Source organism: Scyliorhinus torazame, chromosome 14 (genome assembly GCF_047496885.1).
Source record: "Scyliorhinus torazame isolate Kashiwa2021f chromosome 14, sScyTor2.1, whole genome shotgun sequence".
NCBI lineage: Eukaryota > Metazoa > Chordata > Chondrichthyes > Carcharhiniformes > Scyliorhinidae > Scyliorhinus > Scyliorhinus torazame.
Genome location: NC_092720.1, coordinates 20,192,404 through 20,213,731, shown reverse-complemented (window position 1 = coordinate 20,213,731; position 21,328 = coordinate 20,192,404). Strand labels below are relative to the sequence as shown.

At 51.5% G+C, this 21,328-nt stretch overlaps 1 protein-coding gene across 2 annotated transcripts in view; it reads left to right on the top strand.

Moving 5' to 3' along the window:
* LOC140389567 (rho guanine nucleotide exchange factor 26-like) overlaps window positions 1-19,346 on the top strand; it is a 274,737-nt gene extending 255,391 nt beyond the window's left edge. For both annotated transcript variants that reach the window (XM_072473800.1, XM_072473799.1), the window contains exons 13-15: window positions 4,705-4,775; window positions 8,108-8,212; window positions 17,154-19,346. In XM_072473800.1, the coding sequence (XP_072329901.1) occupies window positions 4,705-4,775; window positions 8,108-8,212; window positions 17,154-17,296 (319 nt within the window). In that variant the 3' untranslated portion in view covers window positions 17,297-19,346. The remainder of the gene's footprint in view (window positions 1-4,704; window positions 4,776-8,107; window positions 8,213-17,153) is intronic.
* Window positions 19,347-21,328: the final 1,982 nt, after the last annotated feature.

The following is a 21,328-nucleotide window of genomic DNA, read 5'->3' as shown; positions in this document are numbered from 1 at the left end:
CAGTGGTGCACTCTTACACCAGGCTTGCTGTGTGTCTCAACTGCAGATGCCAGATTAACCTGAGGTTCTGCATCACCTAAGTCTCTGTGGGCATCACACTCGCTTCTGAGTTAGAGGAGCCCAGCTCAAGCATCCAGCTTTCAGTAATGTACTGAGGGGCGGCACTGGTTCCTGCCCAGTCCTGTGGGTTTACTTGGCAACGAATACCCACGAGCCAACTTAGTGCAGATGGGTGGGGGGGGGGGGGGGGGGGGGGTGGCTGGAATGTGGGGGCTCGGTGAATAGTGAGCTCTGCTTTGGCAAGCCGAGGAAGGGATTGCTGTTGGCAGTTAATTTGGTGAAGAATTTATTCTGCTCACAACGTCTGCGCTTTATTGGTGTCAGGTGCTGGGACCCGTGTTAGATATCAGAGCTGCGCTCGGTACACCAGGACCCCGGAGCTCGGCCATTGAAAGCAGCTTGGTGGGACGACGGACAGGCTATTGGCCAACCCCAATCAGTTTTGCAACATATTTCTGAAGCTCGGGCTCCAAAGAGAAGTTTCTATCTAACAGCAGCCAAAGCAATTCACGTAGGCCGGAATTCTCCAGCCGTTGTGATTCAATGATCCCGCCAGCAGTGTATCCCCACCCATGGGTTTCCCGGTGGCATGGGGTGGCTTCAATGAAAAACCCTGTTGACAAGCGGTGGGAGTAGTGAATCCCACCATCAGAGAACGGCGAGCCGCTGAGGAACAGGCGGCTGGGGGCCCGGAGAATCCAGTCTATAATTACATTGAATTTACAGCCATTTGGCCCATTCTTATTGAGCCTAGATGAAAAAAAAATGAAAATCGCTTATTGTCACAAGTAGCCTTCAAATGAAGTTACTGTGAAAAGCCTCGAGTCGCCACAGTCCGGCGCCTGTTCGGGGAGGCTGGTACGGGAATTGAACCGTGCTGCTGGCCTGCCTTGGTCTGCTTTCAAAGCCAGCGATTTAGCCCTGTGCTAAACCAGCCCCTTATTCATGCTCCACAGATGCCTCCTCCCATCCACCTTCTCTTAACCTTATGGACAAAGAACAAAGAAAGGTACAGCACAGGAACAGGCCCTTCGGCCCTCCAAGCTTGTGCCGATCATGATGCCCCAACTAAAAAAAAACCTTCTGCCCTTACTCGGTCCGTACCCCTCTATTTCCTCCCTATTCATGTATCTATTCAGATGCCTCTTTTTATCTTTTATCTTTTTATCGTTTTCTCCCCAATGTGCGTATGTAACGTCCCCTAAATGATTGTATGCTATTCACCTCAAGCACTTCATGTGGTAGTTGATCCGAACCACAATCTTGGTAAAGATATCCCTCCTGAATTCTCAATGGGATTTGCTGATGACTATCTGACATTTATGCGCCCTTATTCTGGTCTCAATCTGAAAGTGGAAACATCTTCCCGACATCCACCCAATCAGACGCTTTCACGATCTTCCAGACCTGCAGCAGACCTGGCTGTGTCCTTTCTCTTCTGCCCCCCCCCCCCCCCCCCCTCTGCATGTTCTTCCTGATGTTGCAGTTAATTAAACTCTCGTGTACAGTTGTGGATTTCAGACTGTTGAAGCTGATTGGTCTCCAAGGGCAGTTAAATTGTTTCCAACTTGTGCAAAGACAGATGTGACCCAACAAGGAATGACTGCTGCTTTTTTAGCAAGGTCATGCAAGCTCTCAGCTCGCACCAGCGCCAGAGGATTCTGCATGCCTCTCGGCGATTTACACTCAGCATTCAGGGTTTGGCGCAGACGTTTACAGTGGGGTTGCTGGAAAACTTATAAACTGGATGTCAAAAGACAAATCCATTTCTTCCTCCGTATAGGATCACAGAGTGACACAGCACAGGAAGAGGTCCAACATGTCTGTGTTGGCTCTATTGGAGAGCTGGCCCATCAGTCCCATTTCCCGTCTCTTTCCCAGAACTCAGTAAGTGCTCTTTACATCGAGTCTTTATCCAGATCCACTTTCAAAGTTTCCGGTGAATCGGATGCCGCCACCCTTTCAGGATTAAAGAATTCTCCTCAACTCTTGCTCTGGGTCTTTTGCCGATTCCCTTAAATGAGTGTCATCTGTTTTGATAACCCTCCTTCCATGAGAAACAGCCAACGAGAGGGTGTAGCCCAAAATGCAGGACCTAAACGTAGGGCCACTCTCCCTACCCTAAGTTATACTTAATGTTCTGTTGGCATTGGCTATAGTTCCAGTTTCTGCACCAACTACAATATAACCAGTGATAAGGACATTGAATTTTACACAAAATTTCAAGTCGATGTCTTGTTACCACGGCTAGGACTCTCACCTGGGAGGATTGTGATTCCAAACCCCAATCTTGAGACTTGTGGACGTAAACTAGTCTCACAATCCAGCGTGGCACTGAAGAGCCGCTGCGTTGTCGGAAGCGCCGTCTCTTCGATGAGATGTGAAGTCCGTGTCCCGTCTGCCTCCATGGATGGACATAAAATACTCCACGGCAGTCTTTCGGAGACGGGCAGGGGGAGTTCACACAGAGTCCAGGGGAGAACGTTTATTCCACAATCAAAGTCACTAGCTTATCTGGTCATTATCAGGTTGCTGCTTCTGGGATCATTCTGTGCACATATTGGCTGCGATTCCTCCATCAGTCATTGACCGTAAGTGCTTTGGGGATGCCTTGAAATTGTGAAAGGAACTGTATTATTGTACCTAGGAGATGGGGAAAATATTGGGGTTGAACATTTTAGTGCAGAATCTTGAACGAACACAAAAGTTTCAAGGTGACAGCGCAGTTAGTAATTAATGAAGAGAGTGAAGAGATAAGGTGCCAAAGCAGCCTGCAGCTTCAGAGTGAGCTCTTTCCTTTTGATACATAGCGTGACAGAATATGCACTCAGTCCCACAGCAGGGGGAGCCTCTTATGGAAATCAGTGAATGAAGAATGGCTGAATGCCCAGGATTGACAGGGGAGCTCAAATAATTCATTCAGCCATCTCAGTACAACCCATGGGCTTCACAATCAGCTTTTATGTCATCCAGCACTGAACATTCAATCCTCTCTCAGTGTATTTGTGATCAAGTCACACGCTAACACTGAATTAGCTTTTGCTGTTGCCTGGCGGAAAGCAGTGGCAGAGATACTGTCAAAAAAAGTATCTGCCCATCTTGTGTGCATGTGAGCTAATCATTGTATATCTCAGCTCAGGTCTTGGGTAATGAAATGAAATGAAAATCGCTTATTGTCACAAGTAGGCTTCAAAAGAAGTTACTGTGAAAAGCCCCTAGTCGCCACATTTCGGCACCTGTTCGGGGAGGCTGGTACGGGAATTCAACCGTGCTGCTGGCCTGCCTTCGCCTGCTTTCAAAGCCAGCGATTTAGCCCTGTGCTAAACCAGCTGAGCTAACAACACTGCTGTTCCCACATTTGCTTGTCTGACATGTAACCCAACTGCCCATGAACTGCAGGGGCAGATTTCACCCACACAGGCTCTGCCCGTGGAACCTTCGGCTGAAGGATTACGCGCAGTTAAATTTATAATTTGTTAAGATCCTTGTGTTAACAAGTTAAAACGTAGTAGCCACGCTGTGCCCACAAAGCAGCTGCCGACAGCAGTACTGGTCTCCACAAATGGAGACTACATGGAATGGCCCTCCTGGGGGCTTCCCAGGGGATTGAAGGTCTCCAGGTGCATGCCCTTTGGGCAGGGTGGTACCCTAGCACTGCTGGTACCCTGGCACAGACAGCTTGGCACTGGTTCGATTCCCGGTTTGGGTCACTGTCTGTGCGGAGTTCTCCCTGTGTCTGCGTGGGTTTCCTCCGGGTGCTCCGGTTTCCTCCCACAAATCCCGAAAGGCGTGCTTGTTAGGCAATTTGGACGTTCTGAATTCTCCGTCCGTGTACCCGAACAGGCACCGGAGTGTGGCGACTAGGGGCTTTTCACAGTAACTTCATTGCAGTGTTAATGTAATCCTACTTGTACAATAGAGATTATTATTATTATACTGACCTTCCCAGTGATGCCCACAACCCATGAAAGAATAAATTTGGGAAAAGGAGAGCAGAGAGGGAATATGAAGGGTAAAGGGAAAATAATCACTGGAAGGAACTGAGGCAAAGGGCGGATCGGACATTGAGTATTACACATGGTGTAAATCCTGTGCACTTAACAGGATCAGCAACTTTCCTTGAGGAAGTTAAACTGTTGTTTAATACAATATTATATGGGATGTCAAACGGGTTTCACCAGGGCAGCACGGTAGCATTGTGGATAGCACAATTACTTCACAGCTCCCGGGTCCCAGGTTCGATTCCCGGCTTGAGTCACCGTCTGTGTGGAGTCTGCACGTTCTCCACGTGTGTGCTTGGGTTTCCTCCGGGTGCTCCGGTTTCCTCCCACAGTCCAAAGATGTGTGGGTTAGGTGGATTGGCCATGCTAAATTGCCCATAGTGTCCAAAATTGCCTTTAGTGTTGGATGGGGTTACTGGGGATAGGGTGAAGGTGTGGTCTTGGGTAGGGTGCTCTTGCAAAGAGCCGGTGCAGACTCGACGGGCCGAATGGCCTCCTTCTGCACTGTAAATTCTATGATTCTAACCATTGAAAACTGGACAAATTGGCGATAGGCCCAGGAAAAGGTTACCGAGTGCGACTACTTGAAAGGTCACTTGGGAAGGAGTGGAATCTCATTTGCTTTTGTTGGTTCTTGATGCAGGAGCGACTGTGCACGTTGGTTCACCGCCCTGGGGCAGAAGGGCCCTGAGAGACAACACCCAGACAGGACAAGTAAGTGTGCGGCCAGCAGCGTGGGATGGAGCTGAGGGTAGGAGGGGGAGGGAACGGGAGAAAGAGGAGAATAATCACGGCGAAGAAGCCAGCCATTTCTGCTACTGTGCTGCCCCCAGCTGGACACCGGGCCAGATTGCAGCATCGGCATTCCCACCAGTCACCCACTGTCCGGGAATGGGTGACATTTCTTCACCAGAACCGACTGCAATCGGGTAACTCACAAGATCGGGGGGAGGGGGGAGAACATCTGATCACACATCACATCGCAGAGCAAACCAGAAAAAGGGGCAGGAAATCCCTTCAAATTGGCACAAGGGTGATGCTTCCTTTTGCATTTTTTGAAAAAGTATTTTTACTGAGAGAAGAATTTCATTTGTGACAAACAGAGCTTACAAAGCAACATGAAAACAAAAAGATATATTCACAGAGTGCAATGTTAGTGAAAAATAAGGAACAGAGAGCAAAGACAAAACCGACCGATACCTAAGGGAGACCCACGAGCTCCACTGGGGGGGTGGGCAGACATCCAGTTGTGTCCCCTTGAGATCTATGTACAGGTGTGGGGGCTCCTGCTTGCAAGCCCCCGGTGATGGGCCCCCACCACCGCTTCGCTTTGCCACCCGTCCTCATTGCCCCCTGACACTGAGCCATACCCGAAGGGGGGGGGGGCGGGGGGTTTGTTTGGCATTAGCCTGGCCCGGTTCAGTCTCACCGCTGTGGTCACTTCCGCTTCCCCTTTGTCTCTTCCGGTTCCCCTTTCCGGTGTTCCCTCTGTGGCATTCTCCCCGGCTGCTCCGATAAGCCAAAGACCGCCACTAGTGGGCGCCGCTCAACCCTCACAACCTTGAACGTGGCCTCAACGAAAGTCGCCCAGTACCCAACAAGCCTGGGGCAAGACCAGAACATGTGGTTGGCCGGGCCTCCCTGGCACCATTCGCATTTGTCCTCCACCTCTAGTAAGAACCCGCTCATTTGTGTTCTGATTAAGTGGGCCCTGTGCACCGCCTTTAGCTGCGTCAGGCTCAGCCTTGCGCATGTGGAGGTGGAGTTCGCCATGTGTTTGCTTCGATCCAGAGTCCTTCCACTATCTCTGTGCCCAGTTGCTCCTCCCATTTCTCCCGTGTCTCATCAAGGGGTATCCGTCTAGTATCCATCCCCTAGTTCGCCCGCGGTCTGTCCGTAGTGAGTGTTCTGGTATCTGGGGGAGCGTCTGCACATAGGTTCCGTACCATCATTGTCCCTTCACCCTGTCTCCGTCTTTTGAAGGAGGCATCCATCTTCGCGGGGGCGAATCTATGGTTTTTGCAGATGGCGCCATGATGGACATCACGGTCAGACCGAAGTGGTGCTGTAGTTGGCTCCACGTCCTCAACATGAACACGACCACTGGGCCTTTTGAGTATCTGGCTGGGGGAGGGGTGGGAGCGCGGCCGTGGCCAGTGCTCTGAGGGACGTCCCCATACAGGAACTCTCCTCCATCTTAACCCAGTCGCCCCTTCTGTCAGCGAATCTCTCCTTGCCTTCCACTCGACCCTTATCACAGACCCTGCCTTTCCTTTTCTCCACGTTTCTACCCCCTCCCTCCTATCACAGCCCCTCCACTTGTTTAAAACCCTTACATCTCTGGAATTACCAAGTTGCGTCAAAAGGGGCTTCTGCCTGTGCTCTTCACTAGTTCTTATTTAACTTACACCTCCGGGGCCCTCACTCCCAGGGCAGCTGGTGGCAATGTTGACGCTTCGAGAGCTGCCGAAACCTAATTGGACAGCGGATCTGGAGGCAGCCAATTAGGAGGCCGACAATCACCAGGTAGATCCTGCTGCCCTCAAGTGCAGACAGACATCGGACCTCCATTCCAACCCAACATCGGCTCCCGAAGCCCGTGCTGAAGTTCAGCCCATTAACCCCGTTTCTCTCTCCTTCGGAATCTGAGTATTTCCAGGAGTTGTCTCCTTTTATCTCAGATTTCCGTGTTTTGCTCTGTGGGGAGAGAAGTTATTTTTTCTCAATTCCATGTTGGATTTAATCGCGACTATCTTTTCATTCGATTCTTTCCGGGAAGGTGGGTGTTGCTGGCTTCTGCTGCTTGTTTGTGTCAGCAACACAGGCGAGCATTCACATTCCGCCAACATTTTAATAAATGCCAGTAACAATGTGTCAATGACCAGCTTATCTGCTTTTTCTGTAGCGTTGATTGAGGGATCGATATTGGCCAGGACTTTGGGCATCACTCCTCGCCTCTTCAAAATATTGCTCTTTGATCTTTCAAATCTACCCGAGCCAGCACTCAATTCAACACCTCATCCTCTGCCAATGCCGCACTCCCTCAGTACAGCACTGGAGCGTCAGCGGAGGTTTAACATTGCAATCCCTGGAGTGGGACTTGAACCCAGGACCTTGTGGCAGAGGCCGGATTGCTCCCAACTGACCACAGACTAGACCGGCATTTATTGCCCATCCCTAATTACCCTGAGGTGGTAATGATCGTTGCTAGAGCAGTACACATCCTGGAAATTGAAGAGTATTCCGTCACACTCCTGACTTTGACCTTGTACATAGACAGGCATTGGGGCTAGTTTATTATATCATGGCCGTTGGGAATATCTTTTCCTGCCGGCAGTGCACCCCCGCCTGTTGAATTTCCCAACGGAGTGGGGTGACTTCAATGGGAAAATCCCATTGACAAGCAGAGGGAGTAGCGAATCCCTCCGCCAGCGAACTGTGATCCGCTGTGAACCACACGGCCGGGGGCTGGGGAATCCCTCCCTTTATTCATAGTTTTCGATTCCTTAGCTTTCTGTATATCCAGCCTGTCAAAGCCAGTAGCACAGTGGTTAGCACAGTGGTTGCTTCCCAGATGCAGGGTCCCAGGTTCCCAGTGAACCACTGGGTCACTGCCTGTGCGGAGTCTGCACGTTCTTCCCGTGTCGGCGTGGGTTTCCTCCGGGCGCTCCGGTTTCCTCCCACAGTCCCGAAAGGCGTGCTTGTTGGGTGAATTGGACATTCTGAATTCTCCTCCCGTGTACCCGAACAGGCGCCGGAATGTGGCGACGAGGGGCTTTTCACCGTAACCTCATTGCAGTGTTAATGTAAACCTACTTGTGACCATAATAAAGATTATTATTATCCTGTGTTAAAGGAGATGGGAAGTGCATGCAGTGCACCAAGTGCAGCCTAATGAGTTCAACCCAACTTCTCTGCTTTTGAACTCTGACCTGGCTGACCAGATTCTGTTTCTTCCAAACTACCGCAGTAGCGTCAAGTATTCAAAGGGTTAAACAGTTCGCTGGCTGAACAATACCTGACCACGTTCCTTCTCTTCCTGACAGCCTTAACGCAAGTGGAGATCACCAGAACGTACCCAGCCAAACAACCTGATGAGCTGTCCCTGCAGGTAGCAGATGTGGTCCTCCTTTACCAGAGTATAGAGGATGGTGAGTATTCTACCCTCTGTGCTTACACATGGATCAGGTGGTTAAACTGTGCAGCCATTGATCACCTGGAGGAGGGGAGTGGGGCTCCTCCCCCTCCGACACATGGCACCTTCAACACAGTAAATCATAGATGTTCGGTAGCATAGAATTTGAGTGTTGTTGTAAAGAGAGACACATTGCTGAAGTTTTTCATCTTGCACTCATCAGAACAAACACAAGAATGTCAAATTTCAAGGGGAGCAACAACTTTACCAGCACCCGTGTCTCATGCAGTATAAATTATCGCTCCCCATGAAATTTGGTAGTCATCGAATTCCTGCGGTGCAGAAGGAGGCAATTTAGCCCATTTAGTCTGCATCGGCCCTCTGAAAAAGCACCCTACCCAGGCCCACACCCCCAAACTATCCCCATAGCCTAGTAAACCCGCCTAACATTTTGGACATTAAGGGGCAATTTAGCATGGCCAGTCTACTTAATCTGCGCGTTTTTGGACTGTGAGAGGAAACCGGAGCACCCGGAGGAAACCCACGCAGATGAGGGGAGGGCATGCAAACTCCACACAGACAGTCACCCATGACTGGAATTGAACCTGGGTCCCCGGCACTGTGAGGCAGCAGCGCTAACCACTGTGCCCCCATGCCGCCCCTTGTGCAAGATGAAAACTTCAACAGCACTGGCAAAATATCACAATATGCTCCAAAGGATGCTTTATCAAATAAAATATGACACCAAGCCTCATAATAGAATATTTGGTCCGATGTCCAGAACCTTAGTCAAAGGTTTTAAGGATCATCACAAGAACACAAGATTTTGAAGCAGGGATAGACCACAAAGCGTCTGGAGACTGCCTTGCCGTTCAATTCGATCATGGCTGATGTTCCGCTTTATCTCCACTTTGACACCCGTTCCCCAAATCCCTCGAATCTCTGAGAGGTCAAAACATCCCAAAGTAGGTGAGACAGCTGCTGAAACATCTCTGACAGTGCAGCACTCCCCTCACTATTGCACCGACATGTCCACGTTGATTTTGTGTGCTGAAGCCCAGGGATGGGACTTGAACGCAGAACCACGGGCAGAAAGGTTGGGAAGGAATTTCTGAGATTAGGGCCGACAGGCAGCTGAAGGCATGATAGGTAACCAGCTGTGGAGCGATTAAACTTGGGAATGTCCAAGAGGCTGGAATTGGAGGAGCGCAGAGGGCTGTGGGGCTGAAGGAACCTGCAGGGACCTGGAGCAGTAAAAGGCCACAAAGTAATTGGAAAAGAAGTAAGAGAATTTTAAAATGGAGGCATTGCTTAACCAGGAGTCAATGTAGGTCAGGGAACACGGAAGAAATGGGTGAGTGCGCACTGTAAAACCATAGTAGGGCCTTCTGCCGAACTTCACCAATCTTGCACTATCATAGCGGAAGGAAAATTCCTTCTCCATTTGAACTCCAAGAAAGGCCTCCATCAGTTGCAGATGAAATCCCACCAGAATCTTCTCAGGATAATTTGAGATGGACAATGTGTGCAGCATTGCCAGTTTCAGCCACATTCACATCCTTGTCCTAACCAGTCGATGCACTCAGCACATGGTGAATGTCTGTGTTGCAGGCTGTGAGCTCTGTCCTACTAGGAAGCTGCAGCTCGAATGAGCGGGAACTCTGATGCCCCCTGTCTTTATAGTGAGTGTGCTCTAACTGGTGATTGGTTGCGGTGTTGTGTGTGTTGATTGGTCCCACTGTGTGTCCATCAGTGTGTGTCTGCACCATGATATACTGGTGTCTATTATGACAGGCAGTGGGAGAATGTGCAAACTCGACACGGACAGTGACCTGGGCCGGAATCGAACCCGGGGCCTTGGCGCCGTGAGGCAGCAGTGACAGGAGTTGGACAGATTTTTCATTGACAAGGGAGTCAAGCGTCATGGGGGACCAGCAGGAAGGTGGAGTTGAGGCCACAATCAGATCAACCATGAATTTATCGACTGGCAGAAAGAACAGGCTTGATGGGCCAAATGGCCTACACTGGTCCTACTTCTTATGTTCTCGGAAGGCGTACCTGGCCCAAATTGCCCTCAACTTGACCTTCTGTAAAAACCTTGAGAGTAATACACTGACAAGAATATTCACCAAGGCCACCAGAGGAAACTGTAACCTGTCATCTTAACCCCCATGCCAAAGAACCTCCTTCAGGGGACCACCCAGTCTGTTACTAGGCGTTAATAATACTTAAATCTGGTAGGTCTATCATTGCATCAACCAGTTCAGATTAGAGGTGCTGTTCCTCCACTCCTACCATCAGACAAATTACCAAGGAAAACAGATTAACTCTCACTTATTAATTATCAAACGGGTAAGTCAGACAAGTTACAAACTCATTATTATTTATTAACCATGGAATTATGGTTACCAGCATGGAAATTTATGCATTGGCAGAATAATTATTGGATGGAGTTAACTGATGACATGACTTGCAGCGGTTGAAAGGTTATGCCAATGTAATCCAGCAGTAATTGCTTCCTGATTCTAAACTTACATTAGGACAGTCTCTGAGATTGATGTAAATTTGTCAGGCTGGTTTTAGATTAGATGCCTGTGATCGATGGCGAGCAAAAAAGCATTGAATCGCCTGCCTACTGAATAGATTGACGCTCAAATGCTGGTGAAGTAACATTGTTCCCAGAATTTGAATGCCTAAGAGAGGAGTAGAATCAGGGGCGGGATTCTCCGCAATCGGCGCGATGTCCGCCGACCGGCGCCAAAAACGGCGCGAATCAGTCTGGAATCACGCCGCCCCAAAGGTGCGGAATTCTCCGCATCTTGAGGGGCCGAGCCCTCACCTTGAGGGGCTAGGCCCACGCCGGACTGATTTTCGCCCCGCCAGCTGGCAGGAAAGGCCTTTGGTGCCCCGCCAGCTGCCGCAGAAGTGACTTTGCCGTGCGGCGCATGCGCGGGAGCACCAGCGGCCGCTCACGGCATCCCCGCGCATGCGCAGTGGAGGGGGTCTCTTCCGCCTCCGCCATAGTGGAGACCATGGCGAAGGCGGAAGGAAAAGAGTGCCCCCACGGCACAGGCCCGCACGCGGATCGGTGGGACCCGATTGCGGGCCAGGCCACCGTGGGGGCACCCCCCGGGGCCAGATCGCCCCGCGCCCCCCCCCAGGACCCCGTAGCCCGCCCGCGCCGCCTTGTCCCGCCGGTAAGGTAGATGGTTTGATTCTCGCCGGCGGGACAGGCATTCCAGCAGCGGGACTTCGGCCCATTGCGGGCCGGAGAATCGCCGGGGGGGGGGCCCGCCGACCGGCGCGGCGCGATTCCCACCCCCGCCGAATATCCGGTGCCGGAGAATTCGGCAACCGGCGGGGGCGGGATTCACGCCAGCCCCCGGCGATTCTCCGACCCGGCGGGGGGTCGGAGAATCCCGCCCCAGATTCCAGACGGATGTGCAGTGGGAAATTATACGTGCACTTGGTGTGGTGGAAGGGTAGGAGATATATTGAGAGCTAGAAGATGCAGGTTTAAGTTAATTGCCAAATAAACAAGCGACACGTGCAAAACATTTTTTTTACGCAGCAAGTGTTACAATCGTTCTTTTTTTTTAGTCTTTCTTGGGAAGTGGGCGATGATGGCAAGCCCAGCCTTTGTTGCCCATCCCTAATTGCCCTTGATGAATGACTTGTTCGGCCATTTCAGAGTCAACCACATTGCCGTGGGTCTGGAGTCACATGTAGGCCAGACCAGGTAAGGACGGCAGATTTCCTTCCTTAAAGTAAACCAACTGGGTTTTTTCAATTAATCGATGGTAGTTGCCATCATCGCCATCACTGAGGCTAGCTTTATATTCCACATTTATTAATTGAACTTAAGTTCCATGAGCTGCCTTGGGGGGATTTGAACCCATGTCCTCAGAGCATTAGTTAAGGCCTCTGGATCACTAGTCCAATGGTATTACCACCACACCACCAACTCCCACACTACTGTGGAATGCACTGCCTGAGATGTTGACAGAAGTGAAGATGCAGCAGCACAGTGGTTAGCACTGCTGCCTCGCAGTGCGAGGGACTCGGGTTCAATTCCAGCCTTGGGTGACTGTCTGGGTGGAGTTTCCACTGGATGATCCGGTTCCTCCCACAGTCCAAAGATGTCCAGGTTAGGTGGATTGGCCATGCTAAATTGCTCGTAGTGTCAAAAGGTGTGGAGGTTAAGTGGGGTTTTAGGCTTACGGGGATAGGTCAGGGGGGGTGGGTTAACAGAGTCATCGGTGCAAACTCGATGGACCGAGTGGCCTCCTTCTGTACTATGGTTCTCAGTAGATTCATAGAATCCCTACAATGTAGAAGGAGACCATTCGGCCCATCGAGTCTGCACCAACCCTCTGAAAGAGCACCCTACTCTCCTATCCCCAAAACCACAGCTGACCCACACATCTTTGGACTATGGGAGGAAACCGGAGCACCCGGAGGAAGCCCACGCAGACGTGCGGAGAGAGTGCAAACTACACACAGACAGGCACCCAAGGCTGGAATTGAACCCGGGTCCCTGGCGCTGTGAGGCAGCAGTGCTAAACACTGTGCCACCGTGCCGCCCCCAGAAACCAATATCAGGAGTGGGATTCAATTGTGGCTTTCAAAAATAATTTGAGTAAGAAGCTGAAGAGAGAGAAAGCATTTGCGAGAAGGGCCAGAGGGAAAGGATTGGGCAGCGGGTTGGCTGAGTTGCTTTTCCAGAGAGCTGGCACAGATAAGGTGGACGAAATGGCCCCCTTCTGTGATGTAGAATTCAATGCTTTCCCTGGGAGGAGAGCCTTTGCAACCAGAGACATTTCTATCTGTGGGGGTGTTATCCATTCCTTCTTGTGCACACGTACATAAAATGACAAAACTGGACACTAATGTAACTCTTTTAAAAAAATGTTTTATTAAAGTTTTCACAAAATATCAACAACAAATGTAAAAGGAACCCAATAGAATTAAATACAAAACAAAACAACCCAGTGCCCCCCCCCCCACCCCATACATAAATAAAAAGCACCCCCCCAAAACCCCCCCCCGGGTTGCTGCTGCTGCTGACCATTGTCTACCGTTCTGCCAGGAAGTCCAAGAACGGTTGCCACCGCCTGAAGAACCCTTGCACCGATCCCCTTAAGGCAAATTTCACCCTCTCCAATTTAATAAACCCCACCATATCATTGATGCAGGATTCCACGCTTGGGGGCCTCGCATCCTTCCACTGAAGAAGAATCCTTCGCCGGGCTACCAGGGACGCAAAGGCCAGAATACCGGCCTCTTTCGCCTCCTGCACTCCCGGCTCCTCTGCAACCCCAAATATTGCGAGCCCCCAGCCTGGTTTGACCCTGGATCCTACCACCCTCGACAGCGTCCTCGCTACGCCCTTCCAAAATTCCTCCAGCGCTGGGCATGCCCAGAACATATGGGTGTGGTTTGTTGGGCTCCCTGAGCACCTAACACACCTGTCCTCACCCCCAAAAAACGGCTCATCCTTGTCCCGGTCATGTGTGCCCTGTGCAGCACCTTAAACTGTATGAGTCTGAGCCTCACGCACAAAGAGGAAGAGTTCACCCTCCCTAGGGCATCTGCCCACGTCCCCTCCTTGATCTCCTCCCCCAACTCCTCCTCCCACTTACCTTTCAGCACCTCTACCAAGGCCTCATCCTCCTCCTGCATCACCTGGTATGTTACCGAGATCTTCCCCACTCCCACCCACCCCCCCGAGAGCACCCTGTCCTGTACCGTGCGTGGCGGCAGCAGAGGGAATTCCACCACTTGATGCCTGGCAAACGCCCTTACCTGTAGATACCTAAAGGTGTTTCCCGGGAGAAGCCCGTACTTCTCCTCCAGCTCACCCAGGCTCGCGAACTTCCCATCCACAAACAGGTCCCCCAACCTTCTTATCCCTGCCCTGTGCCACCCCGAAAACCTTCCATCTATTTTCCCTGGGACAAACCGGTGGTTCCCCCATATCAGGGTCCACACCGAGGCCCCCACTTCCCCCCTGTGCCGCCTCCATTGCCCCCAAATTTTGAGGGCAGCCGCCACCACCGGGCTCGTGGTATACCTCATTGGAGGGAGCGGCAGCGGCGCCATTGCCAGCGCCTCCAGACTCGTACCCACACAGGACGCCGTCTCCAGCCTCTTCCACGCCACCCCCCCCCTCCATCACCCACTTGCGCACCATCGCCGCATTGGCGGCCCAGTAGTAGCGCCAGCGCCCCCCCCCCCCCCCCCCCAATCCCTACTCCGCTCCAGGAACACCCTTCTCACCCTCTGAGTCGCTTGCGCCCACACAAACCCCGTTATGCTCCTGTTGACCAGCCTAAAGAAGGCCTTTGGGATAAGAATGGGGAGGCACTGGAACAGGAACAAAAACCTTGGGAGCACCGTCATCTTGACTGACTGCACCCTACCCGCCAGGGACAGCGGCAACGCGTCCCACCTCTTGAAGTCCTCCTCCATTTGCTCGACCAGCCTTGTAAAATTAAGCCTATGCAGGGCCCTCCAGCTCCTGGCCACCTGGACCCCCAAATACCTGAAGCTCCTCTCCGCCCTTTTTAGTGGGAGCTCGCCAATCCCCTTCTCCTGGTCCCCTGGGTGAACCACTAACAGCTCACTCTTCCCCATGTTGAGCTTGTACCCTGAGAAATCCCCGAACTCCCTGAGGATCCTCATTACCTCCGGCATTCCCCCCACTGGGTCCGCCACACATAGCAGCAAGTTGTCCGCATAGAGCGACACCCTATGCTCCTCCCCACCCCGCACCAACCCTCTCCAGTTCCTCGACTCCCTCAGTGCCATAGCCAGGGGTTCAATCGTCAGCGCGAAGAGCAGGGGAGACAGGGGACACCCCTGCCTCGCCCTCGATGCAACTAAAAGTACTCGGACCTCCTATTGTTCGTGGCCACACTCGCTATCGAGACCTCGTACAACAGCCTAACCCACCTGACGAATCTCTCCCCCCCCCCCCCCCCCCTGAACCTCTTCAGCACCTCCCACAAGTAGCCCCACTCTACCCTATCGAAGGCTTTCTCAGTGTCCATCGCCACCACTATCTACGCCTCCCCCTCCCTCGCCGGCATCATAATAACGTTCAGGAGCCTCCGCACATTCGCGTTCAACTGCCTCCCCTTCACGAATCCCGTCTGGTCTTCATGGATCACCTGCGGCACACAATCTTCAATCCTTGTGGCTAAGACCTTCGCCAGCACCTTGGCATCTACATTTAACAATGAAATCGGCCTGTAAGACCCTCACTGCAGGGGATCCTTGTCCCGCTTCAGGATCAAGGAGATCAGTGCCCGGGACATCGTCGGGGGCAACCTGCCCCCCCTCCCTTGCCTCACTGAAGGTCCTAACCAGCAACGGGCCCAACAGGTCCACATACTTTTTGTAAAATTCGACCGGGAAACCGTCCGGCCCCGGTGCCTTCCCCGCCTGCATGCTCCCTATCCCTTTGGCCAGCTCTTCCAACCCAATCAGGGCCCCTAATCCCGCCACCAGTCCCTCCTCCACCTTCGGGAACTTCAGTTGGTCCAGAAAGCGGCCCCTCCCTCCCTCCTCCAGTGGGGGCTCGGACCGATACAGTTCCTCATAAATGTCCCCGAAGACCCCATTGATGTCAACCACACTCCGCACCACGCTCCCTCCCCTGTCCTTAACTCCCCCGATCTCCCTAGCTGCGTCCCGCTTCCGAAGCTGATGCGCCAGCATCCGGCTTGCCTTTTCCCCATATTCATAAATCGCCCCCTGGGCCTTCCTCCACTGCACCTCCGCCTTCCTGGTGGTCAACAGGTCGAATTCGGCCTGGAGGCTACGCCTCTCCCTCAACAGTCCCTCCTCCGGCACCTCCGCATACCTCCTGTCTACCCTCACCATCTCGCCCACCAGCCTCTCCCTCTCCCTCTGCTCTCTCCTCTCCTTGTGGGCCCTAATGGAGACCAGCTCTCCCCTAACCACCGCCTTCAGCGCCTCCCAGACCATCCCCACTCGGACCTCCCCGTTATCGTTGGCCTCCAGGTATCTCTCTATGCTTCTTCGGACCCGCTCACTCACCTCCTCGTCCGCCAACAGCCCCACCTCCAAGCGCCACAATGGGCGCTGGTCCCTCTCCTCCCCCAGCTCTAGGTCTACTCAATGTGGGGCGTGATCCGAAATGGCTATCGCCGAGTACTCAGTATCCTCTACTTTCGCAATCAGCGCCCTGCTCATAACAAAAAAGTCGATCCAGGAATAGGCCTTATGAACGTGTGAGAAGAATGAAAATTCCCTAGCCCCCAGCCTTGCAAATCTCCAAGGGTCCACCCCTCCCATCTGGTCCCTGCTCGCCTCAGCACTTTAGCCGCCGCTGACCTCCTACCCGTCCTAGACCTGGATCGATCCAGTGCCGGATCCAACACGATGTTAAAGTCCCCCCACCCATTATCAGGCCCCCCACTTCCAAGTCCGGGATCCGACCCAACATGCGCCGCATAAAATCTGCATCGTCCCAGTTCGGGGGGTTCACGTTGACCAGCACCACCCTCTCCCCTTGCAGCTTACCACTTACCATTACGTACCTGCCGCCATTGTCTGTCACAATGCTCGACGCCTCGAACGACACCCTCTTTCCCACCAAGATCGCCACCCCCCAGATTTTTGCATCCAGCCCCGAATGAAACACCTGGCCTACCCACCCCTTCCTCAATCTTACCTGGCCTGTTACCTTCAGGTGTGTCTCCTGGAGCATGACCACATCCGCCTTCAGCCCCTTCAGGTGTGCGAACACCCGGGCCCGCTTAACCGGCCCGTTTTTACGTTGCAGGTTATCAGCCGGATCAGGGGGCTACCCGCCCCCCCCCCCTCCCCCGCCGACTAGCCATAACCCCTCCTCGGCCAGCCACGCGCCCTCGCCCCACGCCCCACGGTGGCAGACCCCCCGTACTAATGTAACTCTTGACCTCTTACAGGCTGGTATGAAGGGGAGCGTCTGCGAGACGCCGAGATAGGCTGGTTTCCAATGGAGTGTGCCAAGGTCATCACCTGCCAAGCTACGATCAGCAAGAACATGCAACGTATGGGCCGCCTGCTGGGAGTGGAAACAAATGTCTAAGAAAGAGAGAGAGAGAGCGGACACGGGTTAAGGAGAGCCCCTGCATTTAACCCTTCCACCGTTGACAGAGGAGCGACGTGCTTGTGGCCTCACAGAGGGTGGAGCCCTGTTCTTTGCATCACCTTCCTCATCCGAATCAAGCCTTGGGAGACAGTCGTCTGAGAGAATTTTCTGTGGCAAGGACCGCACCTCTTAAAAGGACAATTGGGGCGCGGCGGTGGGAGGGGGTAGGGGTGGAGGGTCATTGTAATGCAGTCAAGAAAGTCCCAGGCTGGACGGCCTGTCCGAAATTGCACTTGGGCCTCAATGAAATGATCGCCGCCAGTCCCCAGTGATGAATTGGAGGGGGGTGTTCTGATTGTTCTGTTTAACTGGACAAGGAAGGAACCTTGGACGGAGCACCAAATCCGGCGGTTGATTGTTTATTTTATTGAAAGCAGCAGTAATCAATTGGACAGGTATTGGAATTTCTTCATGTAAATAACGGATGTCTTTGATGGAAAGCTACTGCTGCTGGACCATTTATTAACTACATGCGAAACAATGAAGTCAACTACAGGGATGACCCCACTATGCGTTGCTCTGTAGTGCTGTTAATGTGATTACAATGCACTGAATAAAGATGCAGTTTATTAAAGATAAATTTGGAATAGGGTGAGGGAGAAGGAAGGTTACTGATCATTCCTTTGCAGTCCAGTAGCCAACCCCGAGTTCTTGGACACTTGATTATTCCTGTCAGAGGGATGAACTTTAAATTCCATTGGCCTGATACATGTGGGTTCTTTTGCATAATTCAACAATCCATTCCCCCAAATAAACTTGCATTCCGACGATTTATTTACACACTTTCCGGTCAATGTATTAGTTGTGAAGTGTCGACTCTGTTATCATGTAGGAAACGTGGCCATTTGCACACAGCAGACTCCAGCCATCTGATATTTCCCTCATGGGGATTTTTTTCATGGTGTTGTTTGAGGGACGAATGTTGGCCAGGACAAAAGGGAAAATTCCCCTGCTCTGCATCAAACCAGCAACATGGGGTCTTTTGTATTCGCCTGAAGAGGGCAGACGGGGCCTCGAGTTGCACCTGAAGGGCAGCACCCACAGCTCAGCACTCGCTCAGCGCCGCACGGGGAGTGCCAGCTGGACTTTGTGCTGATGCCTCTGGAGTGAGGCTTCACATGTGGTGTCCTGTGTCGCGGCTTCCCCAGTTTGGCACTTCATGCTTTCGGTATGCCTGCTGTTGCTGCTCGTTCAACCAAAGTTCAACAATGCAGAAAGAGGCTATTCAGCCCATCGTGTCTGCACCGGCCAAAGGAAAGAAAAGAATCTAGCCACTCATTTTAATCCCGCTTCCCAGCACCTGGTCTGCCGCCTTGCAGGTTGCAACACATTAAATGCAGATCCTGATATCTTTCAAATGAGTTGAGTGTTTTAGCCTGGTTGGCCCCTGACTTGACAGTAAAGATAGAGTGAGGGACGTGCTAGTCCATGAGGCAGCCTGGTAGGTACGGGCAGCACGGTAGCACAGTGGTTAGCACAGTTGCTTCACGGCTCCAGGGTCCCAGGTTCGATTCCCGGCCTGGGTCACTGTCCGTGTGGAGTCTGCACGTCCTCCCCGTGTGTGCGTGGGTTTCCAGCGGGTGCTCCGGTTTCCTCCCACAGTCCAAAGATGGGCAGGTTCGGTGGATTGGCCATGATAAATTGCCCTTAATGTCCAAGAGGGTTAGGTGGGGCTACGGGGATAGGGTGGAGGCGTGAGCTTAAATAGGGTGCTCTTTTCAAGGGCCGGTGCAGACTCGATGGGTTGAATGGCCTCCTTCTGCACTGTACATTCTATGATTGTATGTTACGGAATGCAGTGGGTTATAATTCTGTTGCTGCTGATGGCCAACAGCACCTCATGGATGCCTCATTTTAAGATGCTAGATCTGTTTTGATTCCATTAACACAATGCATATCCTCAATGTGAGGACTTGTCTACTGTCCTTTGTCACCAAGTATAAACATTACCAGTAAAGTCAACCCCGTATTGATGGTGTGACATTTTCATTGGCGTTCTCGCAATCTTTCACTGAGGTAAGAGTGGGATCCAAGAGAACCATCATGGTCCTATGTAGAATATATTTTTTAATTCATTTTTATGGGATGTGGGTTTCACTAGCTAAACCAGCATTTATTACCCATCCCTAATTGTCCTTGAGAAGGTGGTGGTGTGCTGCCTTCATAACTGCTGCAGTCCATGTGGTGTAGGTAAACCCGCAGTGCTGTTAGGGAGGGAGTTCCAGGCTCTGTCCCAGTGACAGTGAAGGAATGGTGCTATAGCACCAGGTCAGGATGGTGTGTTTGTTGGAGAGGAACTGTGAGTGTGGTGTTTCCAGCATCTGCTGCCCTTATCCTTCTAGTACGTATAGGTCACAGATTTGGGAAAGGAGCCTTGGTGAGTTCCTGTAGTGCATCTTGCAGATGATACACACGGCTGCCACTGAGCTTCGGTGGTGGAGGGGGTAAATGTTTGTGGATGGGGTGCCAATCAGAGCGTGGACTTTGAGGAGTCAAGTGCAGAATTCCGAGCGCCTGACTTGCTCCCGTAAACCACAGTGGTCGGTCTTCTCCATCCCGCCAGCCGGCCAATGGGATTTCCCATTGTGGGCTGCCCCACGCTGTTGGGACATCCCCGGGCATAGGTGCGCTGCCAACGCAACGGAGAATCCCAACAGCGGAGAATCCTGCCAAGTATTTATATGGCTCCACCAGTTTAATTCCTGTTCAATGGTAACCCCCAGCAATGGTATTTAGAATATTTGAATGTGGGTCTCAACCAATTCTCTCCCCAAATGTTATATTGGAAATATACACCCTTGTCCTATTTAAGAGCTTCTATGCAAGGATTAATTATAAATCCACTTCTTTAATTACTTAATTTGTATCCTTTAACTTCAAGAGGCAAAAGTATGCTCTTATCAACAGGCTGATCTATATATGTCCCTTTGCTGAGAGCTTTCAAATGCCCAGAGTTATTGAAGACAGGAACATAGGAATTCGGAGCAGAAATCGGCAATTCAGCCCTTCGAGTCTGCTCCACAATTCACACCCAGGCTGATCTCTTCCTGGTCTCAAATCCACCCCCCACCTGTTGCCCATATCCCTTTAATCCATTTTTAAAAATCAGAAATATATCTTTCTGCTTCTTGAGACCATTTAATGATTCAGATTCCACCGTACGCTGGGGCAGCGAGTTCCATAAATTCACCGCCCACTGCAAGAAGTAGCTCCTCCTCATCTCAGTTCCCAATCTATATCCGTGGTCTCTCATTCTAGATTGCCCCACCAGGGGGGAAATTTGGTCTACGTTTACTTTATCAATCCCTTTTAGTACTTTATATACCTCAATCAGATCCCCTTTTATCCTTCTAAACTCCAGCGAGTATAAGCCCAAACTGTTTAATCTCCCCTTCCTATGTCAAACCTTTCATCCCCGGAATCAATCTGGTGAACGTCCTCTGAATTGCCTCCAATGCCACCACATCCTTCCTCAAATAAGGAGACCAAAACTGGACACAATGCTCCAGATGTGGTCTCGCCAACACCCTGTACAATTGCAACAACACTTCTCTACTTTTATACTCCAGTCCTTTCGCAATAAACGTTAACATTCTATTTGCCTTTTTAACTGCATGCTGAACCTGCATATCGACTTTCTGTAATTCATGAACAAACTCACCCAGATCCTTCTGCCCAAACACATCTTGAATCTGCTTTACATTAAGATAATAATTTGTCTTTCTATTTTTTTGGCCAAAATGGATAACCTCACACTTATCCACATTAAACTCCATCTGCCAAATTTTGGTCCAATCTCCCAACCAATCTATATCTGTCTGTAAACTCCTCTTCACTGTCTGCTTTCCCACCTATTTTAGTATCATCCGCATATTCTGCTATGTTACACTCTGTACACCGCTTTCCCTACGTGGGAAGCAACATCTCCAGGGAGAGCGACGTAGAGATTGATATTCACTCTGGAATTAA